Source organism: Mobula hypostoma, chromosome 5 (genome assembly GCF_963921235.1).
Source record: "Mobula hypostoma chromosome 5, sMobHyp1.1, whole genome shotgun sequence".
In the NCBI taxonomy this organism is placed as follows: domain Eukaryota; kingdom Metazoa; phylum Chordata; class Chondrichthyes; order Myliobatiformes; family Myliobatidae; genus Mobula; species Mobula hypostoma.
In genome coordinates, this window is record NC_086101.1 from 109,025,603 (window position 1) to 109,044,918 (window position 19,316).

At 43.7% G+C, this 19,316-nt stretch overlaps 1 protein-coding gene across 1 annotated transcript in view; it reads left to right on the forward strand.

Moving 5' to 3' along the window:
- The first annotated feature begins 4,632 nt into the window (after positions 1-4,632).
- The window catches only part of LOC134346251 (polyunsaturated fatty acid 5-lipoxygenase-like), a 44,485-nt gene continuing 29,801 nt past the window's right edge, over positions 4,633-19,316 (forward strand). The window contains exons 1-4 of the mRNA XM_063047576.1: positions 4,633-4,779; positions 14,413-14,614; positions 17,757-17,838; positions 19,085-19,207. Coding sequence (XP_062903646.1) covers positions 4,633-4,779; positions 14,413-14,614; positions 17,757-17,838; positions 19,085-19,207 — 554 coding nt within the window. The remainder of the gene's footprint in view (positions 4,780-14,412; positions 14,615-17,756; positions 17,839-19,084; positions 19,208-19,316) is intronic.

Below are 19,316 nucleotides of genomic sequence, written 5' to 3' on the forward strand. Positions count from 1 at the left end.
TCTCCATGTATATAAAATTGGCGTTTGGATTTAAAAAGTTGCTGTTCAATGGGAAAAGTCAAAAGTAAATCATGTTGTGCTTGGAGTTCCACCCTTTCCTTAAACAGATCTTCACTAGGCGTTACTGAGTAGAGTTTATCTATTTCTTTAATCCTGTTAGTGATCAGCAAATTTCCACCTTAGTTTTCCTTCTTGAACCTACTGAATATGAAATTATCTGTCCCCTGAGAAAAGATTTCATCGTATCCCAAATAACCAAATTTAATTTTCCCTTAGTTGTATTCAATTCAAAAAATAGAGAAATTTGTTCTTTAATAAAATTTACAAAATTTGAATCTTGCAACAATGAAATATTAAATCTCTACTGAGGTATGTAAATATTATCAGAGAATTCCAAAGTTAGTTTCATAGGTGCATGATCTGATAAGCAATCACTTCAGAGGCACATTCGACAACAGAGGGCACCAATCGTGTATCCAAGAAAAAATAATCAATTCTTGAATATTTGTGAAAAAAAAATTCTTTAAGAAATTTAAATATCCAAATGTCGACCAGACCGTATTGTAATAAAAAAGAATTAATACAAGTCGCAGCTTTATTAGGAAGTGACCGATTGGTTGACGATCTGTCAATCAACGGGTTAAGACAACAGTTAAAGTCACCGCCCATAATCAACTTATATTCAATTAAATTAGGCAATACCGAAAATAGATTCTTAAAAAAATCAGGGCTGTCTGCATTAGGTGCGTATACACAAACCAAGCCCACCTTTTGACCACACAACAAACCAGTAACAATTACATATCTTCCAATAAAATCAGTAACAGTATTAAAATGAACAAGAGGGATTTTAGAATTAATAAAAATAGATACCCTTCTTATTTTATTTACTGATAAAGAATGAAATAAGGGTCCCTTCCAAAATTTAAAAAAGCGATTTTCATCTTGTCTACGGATATTTGTCTCCTGCGCAAAAATAATATCTGCATGAAGTGTTTTTAATTTTTAAAAAATCTTTCTGCGCTTAATAGGATGGTTCATACCTTTTAAATTCCAGGATATTATATTGATTTTATTAAGATCCATATTTAAATTTTAATTTTAATATTTTATAACGTAATCTCACGCGCAGGCGCAGCCTATATCTGAAGAAAGGGCAAAGCATGACTCGATCAGAAAGAAAAGCAAGATGATTGACAAAGAAAAACCCCTCAGGACTGCCCAGTCAAAAACAAACTAACTAACCTAATAGACTTGCCCACCTCCCCCAAAACCCAGAAATCGTCCAATAGGCGAACGACATGCTAATCTATTAAATTCAGAACTACACTAACTGTTGAAGCAAACAACAACAGATCTAAATAAGTTAACCAAGTCTGTATCTGAACATTGATAAAACGAGGAGCGAACTTTTATCAACGGCATTACAAACCACTCCCAGCTAAAGATCAACTTTTCAAATTGCTTACGAAGTGGACTTAAACTCTTTTATAAATTCCCAACCATCTTCTGGAGAGTCAATCCGTTTTGGACGAGCATTGCGTGGAGTAATCATCAGACGAGCCGGGTAACGCAGCGACGGGCGACAGTTCATTAAACAAAAATTGCACCATCACTTCCCGATATTTAATTATTTCGGCATAGATCTCTGGGGCATAATCTTCCCCTTGCAAACCCAGTATACGTAGATTCATCCTGCGATTTCTGCTTTCCAAATCAATCATTTTCTTCTTAATTCTTGATAATTCTGAAGTATTGTTATCAATTTTCTTTTCCATAAAGGACATCTTCAAATCCTGTACCTTAATAGATTGATTCATTAATTCAAAATCCCTTTCAATTCTGTGAGTACTCTGCTTAAGGGTCTGATACCGATTTTCCGAATTTTTCAAAGACTCCTGAATAGCGATGATGGTTTTTTTCAAACAATTCACTAGCTTTCGTCAATTTATCCATTTTGGTATCCAGCGTACCGAACTTCACATTAATATCATTCTTCCTGAAGAAGAAACTTCCTCTGATTTCTCTGTTTGTTGCGGCTCAGGAAGAGTTTTGCCACTCCGTAATTCGGCTCCATCCATCGTAATTAAGTCGTAAAATTCTGCAGCAAACATAATAAATCTTCGAACTTAAAAGAGATCTAGCAGTGGAAAGTAAGTTATGAAAAATGGAGCTGAGACAAAAAGACGTCTTACTCCTACGCTGTCAAATGGAGACTCCGAGGTTTATAAATTTCGCACATTTGTTCCAACCAAATGAGGAACGCTGTTGGTCTTTTTATTGGTTTAGGGGCCTCAGCCACCATGGCTTGTGCCTCTGCAGGCGTCCATGTCTTTAATATTGCTGTTTCTCCTATCATTCATTTTGGAGCCCGAACTGTCGGAGAGGTGGAGAAGTCAGCGGCCATTCGTTGAGCCATGCTTCTGGTTTGTATCCTTTCCCCCAGTTCTGCCTCCCCGCCTTCCCCTCCCCTTGCCCCCTTGTTCGGGTTCATCAGCTCTTTCAGCAGGAGCTGAGGGCGCCGCTTGTTCCTGAGTGCCGTTATTCTGCTGACGCCAGGCTGCTGCCATCTTCATTGCCTCGTCCATCAGTCCATTTGGTCCGATATTAGGACTACAATCTCTTCTTTCGAGAGGTACCATTTGGGGTATTTGGGGGTATAATGGTACCGGGGCCTGCATGGGGGGATAGGGTCGCGGAGCGGTTAGCGGAGGCTCCTCCTTCGTGACAGGAGGCTCCTCCTCTTTTTCTTTGTTTCTCTTTTGTTTAGGGGGTTGGAGTCTCTTTGCCACCTGCAATTATTTCTCAAAACATCCTATCAGACACTCATAATCCCACTTAGCGTCTCTATTTCCATTCGCCACCTCATCCCACCGCTCTGTATCAAGTTAATTTTAAAGTTCCTCTGGACGGCCGGTCTCCCTGCGACCAGCCGTACAGATCATTATTAAATGTTACCGCGTATCGGTTGTCACCTGTTTCCCGAATTACCGTATCTGCTGGTGATCCCAGGGGTACCGGGGATCTCCTATCTTTTGCCGAGCTTTCTTCACAGTTTTCATCCGTTTCCCGTTTTCCTACTTACTTTCAATGTCCCACGCGATCTTGCTCGCCGGTGCGGGGCAGCTGGAGCAGCAGTAGCCGCTCGACGCACAGCAGACAGCTCCCGTTGTCTGAAAAAGAACACAGTTACGCCTCCCATCCGCCTATTTCCCCGAAAGCTTATCTACAGCACTCAGCGGTGTTTAAAGTTTCCTCAGCAGCTCCTCCGTTCCTTTATCTTCTTAACGGTAGCCTTCCTTTTAAAATTTTGCTCTCCTTTTCAGTTCGGACCCCTCGGCCGTCCCCAGCACGCCGGCATCGGCCACCCCCAGGGCGCCGGAATAATTTTCTCCTCGACCGTCCCCCTTTCAGCTAGGACATCGGCATCTGCCACTCCCAAGGCACCGGAATAATTGTTTTTAACTTGGAAGGCCTCCTCTTTCCGCTCGGGTTCTTTTTTCCGAGATCCTGCTAAAACAGTATCAGTCCAGTAACTCCCTCCTGACGTGGAAGGTGTTAGGATACTAAAGAGGATCCCATCCTCGTAGCCAGTTTGTCGAGGGAAAAAGAGTACTCGGACCCGAAGGGAGCTGCTTCGCAAATATCTTTATTGATACATGATATCATGGAAAGCCCAAGCTACCGTAGCCGGGGACTTGGGACTCTGTCAAACAAGAAAACTCAGTCATATTTATACATGAATGGTACGTGACAAGAGATTCTTAGGTGGATTCTTACAGAAGTAAAGTTCATGTGCCTCAGGACATTGTATGACCAGATAATTCCTTATTTCAACTTTTGTCTAACATTTACAGAGAACAATGTCTAGTACGACATCTGTTGCTGGGTAGGTGTTCTTTCTGACTTGCCCAGAAACAGTAATATATGGTACTTATAAGGTAATTGATCATTAGCAAATCATTGTTCTAAGAACCCGTTTAACATGGAAAAGTCCAGTTTACTTCTAAGAAATCCGTCCAGACATCGCCACATCAGGCAATCCTTTATTTAGCACTTTGTCTAGCAAATTGGAGAACTATGTATAATTAGTCCACTGCATCCTGCATGATAACTTCAAGGCAAAGCTTAGCAGACAGTTTCCTGGCACTTTGGTGGAACTGGAGCAACGCTTCCGAATAGCGCAGTAGCAAAATTATGTCCTTGAGCAACTAGACAGTTGACTCAACATTTTTGAGTGTTAGTTCTCAAAAATGTATCGGGCAAGCTGGCTCAACTGCAGACACATGAAAATTCTCAAAATAAGGAAGTACAGATAGAGTTATTTTTATATCTCAGTTGCGAAGCACATTTCAGTCACACAGAGTGCATTAGTTACAGATTAATGATTATAGACTTCGAATTCATATTTTAAAACAAATCATTAGCCCTTCAATGCCCATTACAATGTAAGGCCTTGATATTTTCTCCCACACTCCGAAAATCAGCCGTTCACATGCAGCCTTCTTGCTCCGAATCCCCTGACGAATATCTCGAAGTGCTGACAGACCAGGTTGGCTCCACCTCCTATTTTATCCAATATAAAGAAGCAGAGACATCTCCACACACCGTCTTCTTCACCTCAGTGTCGAGATGCCCTTCTGTTACCACGTTACCGTATATACTGGCGACGTGCCCTTCGCAGGCACAATCGATAAAATTTCCCTGTCTTTAGTTGGGTCGATTCAGAGCTCGAAAACCTTTCGTTTCTGGAGCCTGACTCTGTTTAAAAGAGGGGGCGTGAGTATTTCCTTTCTTTCAAAAATCATCTTAATTGATAATGAGAGAACTGCCGAGGGCGGAGTGCTGGTGTGGAGTCACAACTATCGCTGCGTGGTACAGAGCACAGCTTCTCCGATTGGGGTTGTGCTCAGTCTTCCCGGTGCGGGGCACAGTCGCGTTGGTATCTTCCCCTCTCGAAATTTCTGGCTGATTCAGCCTCCGAATGATGGGCTTTCCCACCGGACACAGCCCCTCGAAGACCGCGACTGAGGGTTTGGGTCAGGGCTGAACGTATGGCATTCAGTGGTTAGCGTACGGTGAGGGTGTTGCTTTGTAGTCACCGTACAGTTACTTCAGTGCTCAGCGTAGCGGAGGCTCGGGTTTCAGTGTACAATCATAGACCACTACAGCACATAAACAGATATACCAGCCCAGACTAGTACCATCAAGCTGCAGCTACAGGTTCCTTCAGGTTCACGTACTTAACGAAATTTTACTCAAATGTTGCAAATGAGCCCACATCCATCAATTCCACCGGCAGCTCGTTCCACATTCGCACTACCTTCTGAGTGAAGATGTTCCTCCTCATGTTCCCTTTAAATATTTCATCGCATTTTAAAAATCTGCGCTTGTTGGGGCAGTATGCAATTGAGCAGAGTCTGGATGGCCAATGGCCCATTTCTCTGTAAGGCATACTCCTCTCAGGTATTCTTAAACCGAGCTATAAAATCAGGGGCTCCTTCATCCTTCTTCTGTAGGCATCTAGTCACTTCTCCTAAATCCCCATGTCGTTGTGCTACCCTCACAATGGCCTCCTTCCCTCTTTGGGCCAGCAAAGGACACAGGGATTCGTTATCCTGTGGTGCCTGTTCATCATCTTTTCGCCAATCTCCATTCTCCCCGGGCGGAATCCCTGGAATGTATCTTTCAAAGCTGCCCAGGAACTTACATACTCACATTTCAACAGAGACCGCAAGTCACCCAGGAGAGGTTTATAAATTTCTTACTTTATTAATCTTTTTATTGATTTAAAAATAACATAAGTACAATCAAGATAGTTAGTTGACGTATATATATATCAGTAACAATAGAAACAAAGATTAAAATAGACATTGTCAAAAGCATAGATATTGTTAAACTAGTATAAAATATATAATAAAAAATGAAAATAACAATTCTCCTCTTACCAGTTTATGAAGAGAAAGGGAAAAAATTGGGTTTTAAATGAAAAAAAAAACACTACACTATAAAAAAAGAACAAATAAAAAGGGACTGGGGGGTCCATTTTGATGATACGACCAAAAAGGAAAGAAAGAAAGACTTGCTAATCAAATATAAAACTTCGAAAAAAAAGATTGAACGAGTAATAAACCAATTTAAACGAAAATATTGGATAAAAGGTCGTCCTATTTTCTCAAATTTAAATGATGTATCAAATGTCCGACTTCTTATTTTCTCTAAACTTAAACAGGACCTAATGGAGGAGAGCCAACAAAAGACCGTAGGCGCATTAGAATCCTTCCACTTCAATAAAATGGCTCTCCTAGCCAGAAAGGTCGAAAAGGCTATCATACGTTGAGCGGAAACAGGAATATTTCCTGCTTTTGATGGGATAATCCCAAAAATTGCCGTAAGCAAATGAGGTTGTAGATCCAGATCCAAAACTTTTCACAGTGTTTTAAAAACATCTCTCCAAAGGTTATCTAGCTTTATACAAGACCAATACATATGAGTTGAAGTGGCCAGCTCAGTATTACATCAGTCACAAATAGGATTAATTTAGAGAAAATACACGCTAATCTATCCTTTGACATATGGTCCCGATACACTACCTTGAACTGAATGACGGCCACAAGTAGATGAGTTGTTAACCGAATGAAAAATTTTACTCCATTGATTATCTGAAAATGACTCTTGAAGTTCCGATTCCCAAGCGGGTTTAATTTTACCATTAGATATCATTTGCGAGTTCAATAACCGTTTATAGATTATAGCTATCAACCCTTTTTGAAAAAGTTTAAACTGAAAGAGAACATCTGTCATATTAGGTGGATAAGCAGAAGGGTAATTTGGTAACAAACCACATAAAAAATTCCTAATTAGTAAATATCTAAAAAAGCGTACATTAGATAAATCATATTTATCCACTAACTGAGAAAAAGACATTAAACAGTCCCCTAAAAACAAATCTGAAAAAGTTATTATTCCCTTGGCTTTCCAAATTAAAAAGGCCTTATCCAAAATTGATGGTTTAAAAAAATAATTGAGATAGATATTACTAGAAAGAATAAAATTATTTAACTCAAACAATCTATGAAACTGAAACCAAATTCTTGATGTATGTTTAATAATAGGAATAAATTCTTGTCTGCTAATCTTAGACCATAAGACCATAAGACAAAGGAGCAGAAGTAGGCCATTCGGCCCATCGAGTCTGCTCCGCCATTTTATCATGAGCTGATCCATTTCATCCTATTTAGTCCCACTGCCCCGCCTTCTCACCATAACCTTTGATGCCCTGGCTACTCAGATACCTATCAATCTCTGCCTTAAATACACCCAATGACTTGGCCTCCACTGCTGCCCGTGGCAACAAATTCCATATTTCACCACCCTCTGACTAAAAAAATTTCTTCGCATTTCTGTTCTGAAAGGGCGCCCTTCAATCCTGAAGTCATGCCCTCTCGTACTAGAGTCCCCCACCATGGGAAACAACTTTGCCATATCCACTCTGTCCATACCTTTTAGCATTCGAAATGTCTCTATGAGGCCTCCCCTCATTCTTCTACACTCCAAGGAATACAGTCCAAGAGCGGACAAACGTTCCTCATATGTTAACCCTCTCATTCCCGGAATCATTCTAGTGAATCTTCTCTGTATGCTCTCCAACGTCAGCACATCCTTTCTTAAATAAGGAGACCAAAACTGCCCACAGTACTCCAAGTGAGGTCTCACCAGCGCCTTATAGAGCCTCAACATCACATCCCTGCAGAATTCTATCCCTTCTATTCCTCCAGAAATGAATGCCAACATTGCATTCGCCTTCTTCACTACTGACTCAACCTGGAGGTTAAATTTAAGGGAATCCTGTACGAGGACTCCCAAATCCCGTTGCATCTCAGAACTTTGAATTCTTTCACCATTTAAATAATAGTCTGCCCGTTTATTTTTTCTGCCAAAGTGCATAACCATACACTTTCCAACATTGTACTTCATTTGCCACTTCTCTGCCCATTCTTCCAATCTATCCAAGTCTCGCTGCAGACTCTCCGTTTCCTCAGCACTACCTGCTCCTCCACCTATCTTCGTATCATCAGCAAACTTAGCCACAAAGCCATCTATTCCATAATCCAAATCGTTGATGTACAATGTAAAAAGAAGCGGCCCCAACACTGATCCCTGTGGAACACCACTGGTAACCGGCAGCCAACCAGAATAGGATCCCTTTATTCCCACTTTCTGTTTCCTGCCAATCAGCCAACGCTCTATCCACGTATGTAACTTTCCTGTAATTCCGTGGGCTCTTATCTTGTTAAGTAGCCTCATGTGTGGCACCTTGTCAAAGGCCTTCTGAAAATCCAAATATACAACATCCACTGTATCTCCCTTGTCTAGCCTGCTGGTAATCTTAGAAAACAAAAAGGGAAGAGGAACTCCCAGTAAAGAGGCGAAAGAGAATCCTTTCACCGAGTTTACCTCTAGATCCAACCATTAAGGACATTCATGTACGTATATCTGAATAGTGAATCCAGAAAGTAATATATCCGATATTAATTGCCCAATAGTACATTCTAATGTTAGGCAAAGCCATGCCACCATCCTTTTTTAATTTCTGCAATTAGAGTTTACTCAATCTGGGATTTTTATTGTTCCAACTTTCAGATAAAATTATAGAATCTATTCTGTCGAAGAACTTTTTAGGAACAAAAGAAGGAACTGCCTGTTTTATATATATATATATATATATATATATATATATATAAATTTCGGTAAAACTATCATTTTAATAGCATTAATTCGACCTATTTACTGTAGCTGAGACTCGGGGTCAGTGTACAATCATAGACCACTACAGCACATAAACAGACGTACCAGCCCAACTAGTCAGTGACTAGTACCGCCAAGCCGCAGCTACTGCAGCCTCCTTCAGGTTCACGTACTTATCGAAACTTTACTGAAATATTGCAATCGAGCCCACATCCATCAATTCCACCGGCAGCTCGTTCCACATTCACATTCTGAGTGAAGATGTTCCTCCTCATGTTCCCTTTAAGTATTTCATACTCTACGCTTAATCTGCGTCACTAACGTCTTATCTAAATTCAACATAACACCCCGACCCCTGTACTCATTACTTTGACTAATAAAAGCCAACGTGCCCAGAGCCTTTCTCTTGACCTTATGAACCTGTGACACCGTTTTTGAGGAATTATAGATCTGTATTCCCAGATCTCTCCGTCCTGTCGCACTCCTCAACGCCCTACTATAGACTGTGTACGCCCCACCCCGGCTCGTTCTCCGAAAAGGGGTGGCACGATAGCGTAACGGTTAGCATAACGCTTTACTGAGACAGTGATCCGGATTCAACACTTGATGCTCTCTGTGGGTAGTTTATATGTTATCCCCATGTCTTCGTGGGTTTCCTTCGGGTGCTCCGAATTCCTCCCCAATTCTAAGGACGTAACCACCTCCCAGACACCACCTCCCCTGAGCCCCCCTATTCCCGTGAAAAAGGGTTGCTATAAGAGAAGGAGGTCAGTCCTTTCTCATTTTGTTCAGTTGATTGTTAGGGTTCTCTATAGGGGGCACTTCGGCACTCCCTTGCCCAAAATCCCTTCCTTCCACATCTAAGGCACGTATCCTGCAATCTATCCCCTCTATTTTTTCGTGTCCGTTCCCCTCTTTCGTTTCCCCTCCCCTATTCCTGTCGGTAAAACTGTGCCTTATGTGTTTTAAGGCCATCCCGAGGGCCGACAAAGAGTCCCTCCCTTTCCATGTTTATCAAAGTAGTGACTAGTTCCGACCAAGCCATGGCCTGCCAGTCCAAGTTTCGCATTTTAAAAATCTGCGCTTGTTGGGGCAGTATGCAATTGAGCAGAGTCTGGATGGCCAATGGCCCATTTAGCTCTAAGGGAACCCCGGCATACTCCTCCCAGGTATTCTTAAAACCAGCGATAAAATCTAGGGCTCCCTCATCCTTCTTCTGTAGGCATCTAGTCACTTCTCCTAAATCCGCATGTCGTTGTGCTGCCCTCACAATGGCCTCCTTCCCTCTTTGGGCCAGCCGAGAACCCAGGGTTTCGTTTCTCCCCGGGCGGAACCTGGAATGTATCTTTCAAAGCTGCCCGGGATCTTCCATAGGCACATTTCAACAGGGTCTGCAAGTCACCCGGGAGAAGTTTATAAATTTCGCACATTTGTTCCAACCAAATGAGGAACGCTGTTGGTCTTTTTATTGGTTTAGGGGCCTCAGCCACCATGGCTCGTGCCTCTGCAGGCGTCCATGTCTTTAATATTGCTGTTTCTCCTATCATTAATTTTGGAGCCCGAACTGTCGGAGAGGTGGAGGAGTCAGCGGCCATTCGTTGAGCCATGCTTCTGGTTTGTATCCTTTCCCCCAGTTCTGCCTCCCCGCCTTCCCCTCCCCTTGCCCCCTTGTTCGGGTTCATCAGCTCTTTCAGCAGGAGCTGAGGGCGCCGCTTGTTCCTGAGTGCGGTTATTCTGCTGACGCCAGGCTGCTACCATCTCTATTACCTCGTCCATCAGTCCATTTGGTCCAATATTAGGACCACAATCTCTCCTTTCGAGAGATACCATTTGGGGTATTTGGGGGTACGGGCGGCGGCATCGGGAGATAGGGTGGCGGAGCGGTCGGCGGAGCCGGGCCTTCATTCTCATCGAGACCCTCTTGACAGCAGGCTCCTCCTCTTTTTCTTTCTTTCTCTTTTGTTTAGGGGCTGGTGTCTCTTCATTTTCCTGTGGGCTATCACAACAAATACAAAAACATAGAATCAATGAAAGACCTCAGCCAACTGAATGGACAACAGCCAATGTGCAAATAAGAACACACTGTGTAAATATAAAATAAGTAAGAATAACAAATAAATAAACAATAAATATCGAGAACACGAGATGAAGAGTCCTTCAAAGTGAGTTCGTAGGCCGTGGGTACGGTTCGGTGATGGGGCGAGTGAAGTTATCCCGTCTGGTTCTTGAGGGGCTTGATGACTGAGGGTAATAACTCTTCCTGAACATGGTGGTGTGCGTCCTGAGGCTCCAGTACCTTCTCACTGATGGCAGCAGTGAGAAGAGAGTATGGCCTGGATGGTGGGGGTCACTGATGACGAATGCTGCTTTCCTGCGATAGCGCTCTGTACAGAAATGTTCAATAGCGGGAATGGCGGTACCGATGATGGACTGGGCCGTATCTTTACTTATTGCCGGCTATTCCGTGCAAGAGCTTTGGTGTTTCCTTACCAGGCTAATGATGCATCTCCGTGGATGTAAGCGCTCCTGGACGGTTGACGTTGAGGCAAGTTACCGCGTTCTTCTTCGGCTCCGGTATCATTGAATCCTGCTTGAAGCAGGTGGGTACCTCAGATCGCCGAGGCGAGAGGGTAGGATATCGGTGAACACTCCAGCAGTTGATCAGGACAGGACTTTAGTTCTCAGCCAGGTACCGCGTCTGGGCTGGGTGCTTTCCGTGGGTTCACCCTCCTGAAAGGTGCTCTCACGCTGGGCTCAAAAACTGAAATCACAGAGTCATCAGGGGCAGTTGCAGTCGTGAAGTTTCCTCCATGTTCTGATGGTCAGCATGTCTTGAACTTACCTGGGAGCAAAGCCTTGTTGTCACCTCTGTTGTTTGATTTCTCTTTTTAGGACGTGATAGAATTCAAGCTGCTTTGCATCCTTCAGTGTCAAGTTGGAATTCTGTTTCTTCTTTGAACATGAGCAGCTTCTCCACTTGAAAGAGATTGAATGCGTCTACCCGAAGGTTTCTTTAACCAGATTCCACTCAATGACCAAACAACTTCTCCTTTTCCTCCTTTTATTTTTCGGAAGTGCGGCAGTTTGATAGTTTCATTCGTTCCCTCAACCATTAGCCATTAGCTATTAACCATTAGACATTAGTCATAAGTCATTAGTCACTAGTCATTAGTCATTAGATTTTAGTCATTCGTCATTAGTAACTAGTCATAAGGTGAAAAAACTGGCTGCCTCTGCGGACTTTGTAGACGGATTCCGACCTGCCCCTCTCCGCTCCCTCATAGACCGTTATGTCTTCAAACCGGGCGACCCTTCTCGCGCCATTTCCCGGCAGCGCCTGCGCGCGAGGATCCCCGTGACGTGACGCGAGATGGCGCTGACCCAAAGCGCGGTGACAGCAGTGCGCTTCTCCATCGAACAGTCTCTCAAGTTATTCAAAGTTCAGCATCTTACGGCAGATTCCAACGCTGCTCCCGGACTGCCGCTGTGATGCTGCCGGTTCCCCCCAATGTTCCGGGCAGAAGCCTCACTCAGGCAGTGGCTTCCATCCAGTCTATCAGTGAATTGTTGCTATTACTTTTAAATTTTATTTTCTTTTGCCTCCAGTCCCAATACTTTTTAGAAACTCTAGTTTGACTTGGCATTCAGTGATTCAGGTTTGCTCCGAAATTGTCACATCGCACGTCCGATGACTTTTCGGAGATCGTACCTGGATCTCTTATACTTAACTGGGTCGCCAGATGTGAATGCCTCTGATCTCTACCCACAGACTGCCGATTTCATGGTTTATCCAAGGAATCTGGTTAGGGAAAACCCTGAATAATTTTGTGGGGACACACTCGTCTACGACTGTTTTTATGAAGTAGGTGACAACAATGAATCCTTGAACACGGCTCAGTCTACCAACCTGAAGCAATCCCGCACAGCTCCTTAGCCTCCCGCAACTTCCTCTTTGCTGTCCTTAACAAGAGTGCAGAGGACAAAAACTGTGCAAATAGAAAAAGAAAGAATACATAAATAAATAAACAAACAAAGAGATAGATAGATAGATAAGCCTGATGGCTGAGGGGTAGTAATTGTTCCTGAAACTGGTGGTGTGAGTCCTGAGGCTGCTGTACGTTCTTCTAGATGGTGGCAGCTAGAAGAGTACATGTACTGGGTAGTAGAGTTCTCTGATGATGGATTGTACTTTCCTGTGACATTTCGTGTATATTTACTCTTGATAGTCTGGGACGTATCCACTAATTTTTGTAGGATTTCCCGTTCAAGGGCATTGTTGGTTCCATACCAGGCCGTGAACTATAATAAACTCTCCACTACATATCTATAGAAGCCAATCAAAGATTTAGGTATCATACCGAATCTCCGCAAAGTCCTAGGGAAGTAGAGGCGCTGCCGTGCTTTCTTTGCAGTTGTCCTTACGTGCAGAGCTCAAGACAGGTCCTCCGAATAATAACACGAGGAAGTTACATTTGCTGACCATTTGAAACTCTGATCCTCCGATGAGAACAAGTTCATAGTCCTCTGATTGTTTCTCCTGAAGTCAATAATCAGCTTCTTGGTCTTGCTGACATTGAATAGAAGGTTCTTGTTATGGCCCCACTCTGCCACTCTTTCAGTCTCCCTCCTATATGCTCATACATCACCACCTTCGACAACGCTGTTCTCAGCAAACTTGAATTTGGCATTGGAGCTGTGCTTAGCCACACAGTCAGAACTGCATAACGTGTAGAGCAAACAGCTAAGCACACAGCCCTGTGTTGGTGGAGATCGTGGAGAAGATGTTGTTGCCAACTTGAACTGACTCATGAGGAAATCGAAGATCCAATTACATAAGGACGTTTTGAGGCAAAGATCTTGGAGCTTATTGATTAGTTTTGAAGGGATAATGGTTTTGAATGCTGAGATTCAGTCGATCAAGAGCATCCTGATGTGTGCATCTTTTCTGTAATTCAGAAGAATTATATTTAGTAGTTTTGTAAGCAGGCTGCAACGTGTCACGGTGGCTCACCAGCACCATCTTGGATAAAATTAACCAATCACGTTAAAATTTTACTCCCTGGTATTAGTCATTTCCACTCTGTAGACGTGTCTCGGGTTGTCCACATGATCTATGCCATTTAGCATTTTGTACACCTCTATCACGAGAAAAGCCCACGCTCGCTCAATTTACGCCATTCTCTCAACTCCAGGCAGCATCCTGGCAAATCTCCACTGAACCATTTCTAAAGCTTCCACATACTTATCTCATGAGGCGACCAGAACTGATCACAATATTCCAGTAGTTATAGTCTAACCAGGGTTCTATAGCTTTGCAACATTACCTGACGGTTCTTGTACTTAGCCCCTGACTAATGGCCAACGCACAGTACGACTTCTTAACAACCCTGTCAACTTGTGTGAGTAGTGTTGATCAGGGGTCAGTGTACGATGAGAGTTCTGGGGTGACCACAGTCTGAGGTTGAGTTTTGAGTTCAGTGTATGGTGAGGATTCAGCAGTAAGTGTACAGTGACGGTTCAGGGGTCATTGTACAGACGAGTCAGGGAATAGCGTACAGTGAGGGGACAAATCTCAGCGTACGGTCGGGTGACGGGGCATTACAAGAGTGATATATGTGCCCAGAGGTCTCAGTCTGGCCGCTGTGTTTGACGTTTCCTCTGCAGAGTAAAAGCTTGAAAGTGAGAACACGGTCCGACCTCGGTGACATTCTGCTGGTGAGGCTGTTCAAAGAGAAACGCTTTCTGCTTCCCGTGGACAGTTGGTATTGTAGTCACATCACGGTGAAATCTCTAAACAACATCTACTATTTCCCATGCTACGCCTGGCTGAGTGGTGTTCGTTCCCTGGATGTCATTGAAGGAACTGGTACGATTATATCGTTAAACTTTAACAGGATGGAATTGTAAATATTTAAAAGTTTGTCCATTGTTTCTTATTGATTCAGCAACAGCAAGTATGCGCAAACAGATGAGGCGCTGTACACTGTTGAAAGTTATAAGTAATGATGTTCTAAGTAATAAGTTAATGAAATACTACAACGCCGTACATTCCCTTCGGCCAACAATGTTTTGTCGACTCTAACCGGTTTACATGAAGAGTAAAATAGCGAAAGAAAATGTTGATAAAGTAATAAAATAGTCAAAATTAAAATTATGAATCAATCACTAAGCCACGCCACTCAACATACAGCCGGAAAACCGGAAGTGTCCCAAAAATCTCTGTCTGTCTGTCAGTCTGCCTGCCCCCGCCCTCTCTCTCTCTCTATCTGTCTATCTCTCTCTCTCTCTCTCTGTTGGTGTCTCTCTGTCTATCAGTCTATCTATCTATTTCTTCCTCTCACCGTCTCTCTCTCAGTGTTCTTGTCTGTCTCTTGTCTTGTCCAGCTCTTTCCATTAGTCATGACCCTGCCTAGGATTCGCATTCGCATCTCCAGACTATCACCACATTCCAAGCTGACAGCATCTTGTCCTCCAGTCCTCTATTTTGTGTTACACATCTCAGCATATTGCAAAGAGGAAGTAGGATTTAACCCATACCTAACAATGGTGTAATTTCTACTTGGTTATTGCATATCACAGATTTCACAATCTGTATTATTCAAATCACATGAACAGAAATCAGTCAGTTCCATCAGAGGAACTAGCCACTGTATCATCCAGAATATTAAGTGATTCAAAAAGGCGTCATGCATCGTTAAGGACTGAACCACCCAGGACATGCCCTTTTCTCATTGCTACCATCAGGAAGGAGGTACATGAGCCTGAAGGCACACACTCAGTGATTCAAGAACAGCTTCTTCCCCTCTGCCATCAGCCATAAGAATTCTGAATTAACAGTGAACTTATGAACACTACCTCACTAATTTTTTGCAGTAATAATTATATAGCACACACACACACACACACACACACACACACACACTCTCTCTCTCTCTCTCACACACACACACACACACATACACTCTCTCTCTCTCACACACACACACACACACACATACACACTCTCTCTCTCTCTCTCTCTCACACACACACACACACATACACTCTCTCTCTCTCTCACACACACACACACACACATACACTCTCTCTCTCTCTCACACACACACACACACACATACACTCTCTCTCTCTCTCTCACACACACACACACACATACTCTCTCTCTCTCTCACACACACACACATACACTCTCTCTCTCTCTCTCACACACACACACACACACATACACTCTCTCTCTCTCTCTCACACACACACACACACACACATACACTCTCTCTCTCTCTCACACACACACACACACACACATACACTCTCTCTCTCTCTCTCTCTCTCACACACACACACACACATACACTCTCTCTCTCTCTCTCTCACACACACACACACACACATACACTCTCTCTCTCTCTCACACACACACACACATACACTCTCTCTCTCTCTCTCTCTCTCACACACACACACACACATACACACAGATATATACTTGCTGCACTTCACAGTTTTCATTATTCTGTATTCAAATGTTCTGCTGCCGCAAAAACAAAAGCAACAAACTTCACGAAATAGGTCGCTGATATTAAACCCGATTCTGACGATTTTGATAAGGATTGGTAGGAGTGGATGCAGGGCAGGATGACTGAATGAGAGGCCGGGATTGGCACGTTCCCAGAATGGGGTAAGAAGCATCCTGGCCTGCTGCGTTCACCAGCAACTTTGATGTGTGTTGCTCGAGCATCCTGCTCAGGTTGGCATCCTGTGACTGGTGGGTCCCTGGGCGATCGGGGCTGCCACCAACTATTTACCAGCTACATCAATGTTGGGCCCAAGAGAGCCATTGGTATCATTTACACAGTAACAGGGATCGTGAGTGTTGGTCGGCTTGGAAACGCGGGGGGAGGGGGCAGGTTGGTGGTGGTGGTGGGGGCGGGAGGTTGTTGTCAGTGAGTCTCAACCCCACAGCATTGAGAAATGTTTTTTTCGGGGAATTCTACAGCACACAAGCCGGCCACTTGGCCCACCTGGCCAGCTTCCAGTAGCAGGCTCATAATGTGAGAGCATACCTCCTGAATTTCCGAATGAGGCTACCATGGGGAACCTTATTAAACATCTTAATAAAATCCACATACACTACATCCATTGTTCTACCTTTGTTAATGTGCTCTGTCACATCCTCAATCAATTCAATCAGGCTAGTGAGATATCACTTATCCATCACAACGCCTTGCTGGCGATCGCTAACCCCGCCCATTACATCCCTAATCTGTCCAAATGCTCGTAAGTACTGTCTCTAAGAATCTTCTCCAATAATTCGCCCACCTCTGATGTTAGACTCACTGGTGTATAATTCACAAGATTATCCCTATATCCCTACTCCCTTTCATGAAGAAAGGAATAATATTTGCTACTTAAACTTTAAACTGTGTTTTACGCAATCCAGAAACCTTGCAGTTTAGTGTGACTAAGAGTAATTCGACCAGTTTACCTTCATAAACTTTCCTTCAGCGTTGTTTGCAGAGATCTACAGAGGCATCAGGAACCAGCATTGCCGTGATGCCTCGTGACCCAGCTGCAGAGATTATGTTCCACTGGCCCCTCACCGGATGGTGACTGGGTGAACTGGCCTCCAAGCTGTTGGCTGAGGCTTGAACAACATTGGTCATTTCCCTGTGGGGGTAGACCGGGGGAGAGAGGTGGGGTTTTGGGTGGAACTGGAAGGGAAGTTTCTGTATCTGCTTCCTTACATCTCCAGTGAAGGACTTTCGTTCTCCTAGCATCTTGAGGTATTGAAAGCGTGTGTTTGGATATAGGCAGCTAGTAGGATGTTCTTGGTCTATGCCCAAGAACACACTGAGCTACACAACCCGGCACTGGAACTAGTCCATGGGCCGGCACTGATCCATGCCCCACCAGGATCAACTGCCCTTGGTGAGCTTCTCACCCGTGGGCTGGCAGTGACACATTGCCCTTGGTCGGCTTTCCTGATCATTGATTCTGTTCTCGGACAGTCTGGACACGACATGAATACGATTTGGCCACCGTGAAGGAATATCGGGAAAAGGAACTGCAGAAGAGACAAGCCATGTACCAGTGAGTATAGAGCCATCACTCTCTCAGGAAACAGGTCAAAATCCAGTGGTGTAGAGGAACTGCTATAACAAGGGTCATAGAACGCAAGCAGGGTCCCTGTACAATCTCCTTCAAGTGATCACCGTTCCACGATGCCCTCTTTCCGGGCACAGGGTGCCCCCGCCTCTGATAAAGTGAGAAAGACTGCCCTTGGTGATCAGTGGTCAAAGTGTGAACCTTCTGCCGTTACACAGACAAATCAAGCTTCAGAATAAAAGGTAATCCCTTTAGAATAGAAATAAGTAGAAATTTCAATTTTAGAATCTATCGAATTCATTGCCACAGACGGCTGTGCAAACCACGTCATTGGGTATATTTAAAGCTCAGTTTGATAGATTATTGATTAGTTAAGGCGTCAAAGTTTACACAGATAAGGCAAAAATTGGGATGAAAGAGATAATAAATGACCCGTGACAGAATGGCTGAGCAGACTCGATGAGGCGTATGCCCTAATTCTGCTCCCGATGCCTTATGGAAAAAAAATCACAGTAGGCCACCGTGGACAATACTAAACGACACTGATCACAGTGGACCACACTGGATCATACTGAACCAGATGATCCTACTACATCACAGTGGATCATACTGAACCACACTGGATCACACTGGACCACAATGGGTCATAATGAACCACTTTTGATCATACTGAATCATACTGGATCAGACAGAATCACGGTGGATAACACTGAACCAACTGCATCATACTGAACCACAGTGGATCACACTGGTCAACAGTGGATCATACTGAACCACGTTGGACCAGACTAAACCACTCTGTATCACACTGAACCACCCTGTATCATACTGAACCACAGTGGATCACACTGGACCACAGTGGAACACACTGAACCACGTTGGACCGTACTGAACCTCCGTGGATCATAATGGACCACTGTGAAACACACAGATGAACAATCTCTCCAATGCCAATTCTTCAATTTATTTCCTCGTAGTCTATACATCCCTCCATTCCCATGAATCCCTCACAGTTTCTACCTCCCACCAACGTAGAGGAAGGGTCGGTGTTACGGGGGACTGACAGCGGCCAGTCTCAGTTCAACGGCCCTTGCCAGATGTACACTGTGATTAGGCTGTATTGTACCTGAACTAGTGGTGCAGTCTGTGGCTGTAAATATCAAATTGAACTTTATTCGTATTTCCAATTACTTTTATGAAGAGTTAGAGGAATTTTCACCTTGTGTTTTAGGTGGAGTACTTTTGCACCAGAAATTCCAAAAAGCATTAACTGTGCAACGACCAGTGACTTGCCGAGTGACGCAGTGATTCCATTCTACAGGGAGGTCCGCACCTTCCTTAACATAGATACTGCGTAAGTATTGGAACAGAATGGGCCACTGTTCAAACCCATCAAGTCTTTGTTTGGGTTGTCTGGTAAATGAGTACCTGCAGTTTGCCCAGAGTTAGAGTCATACAGTACA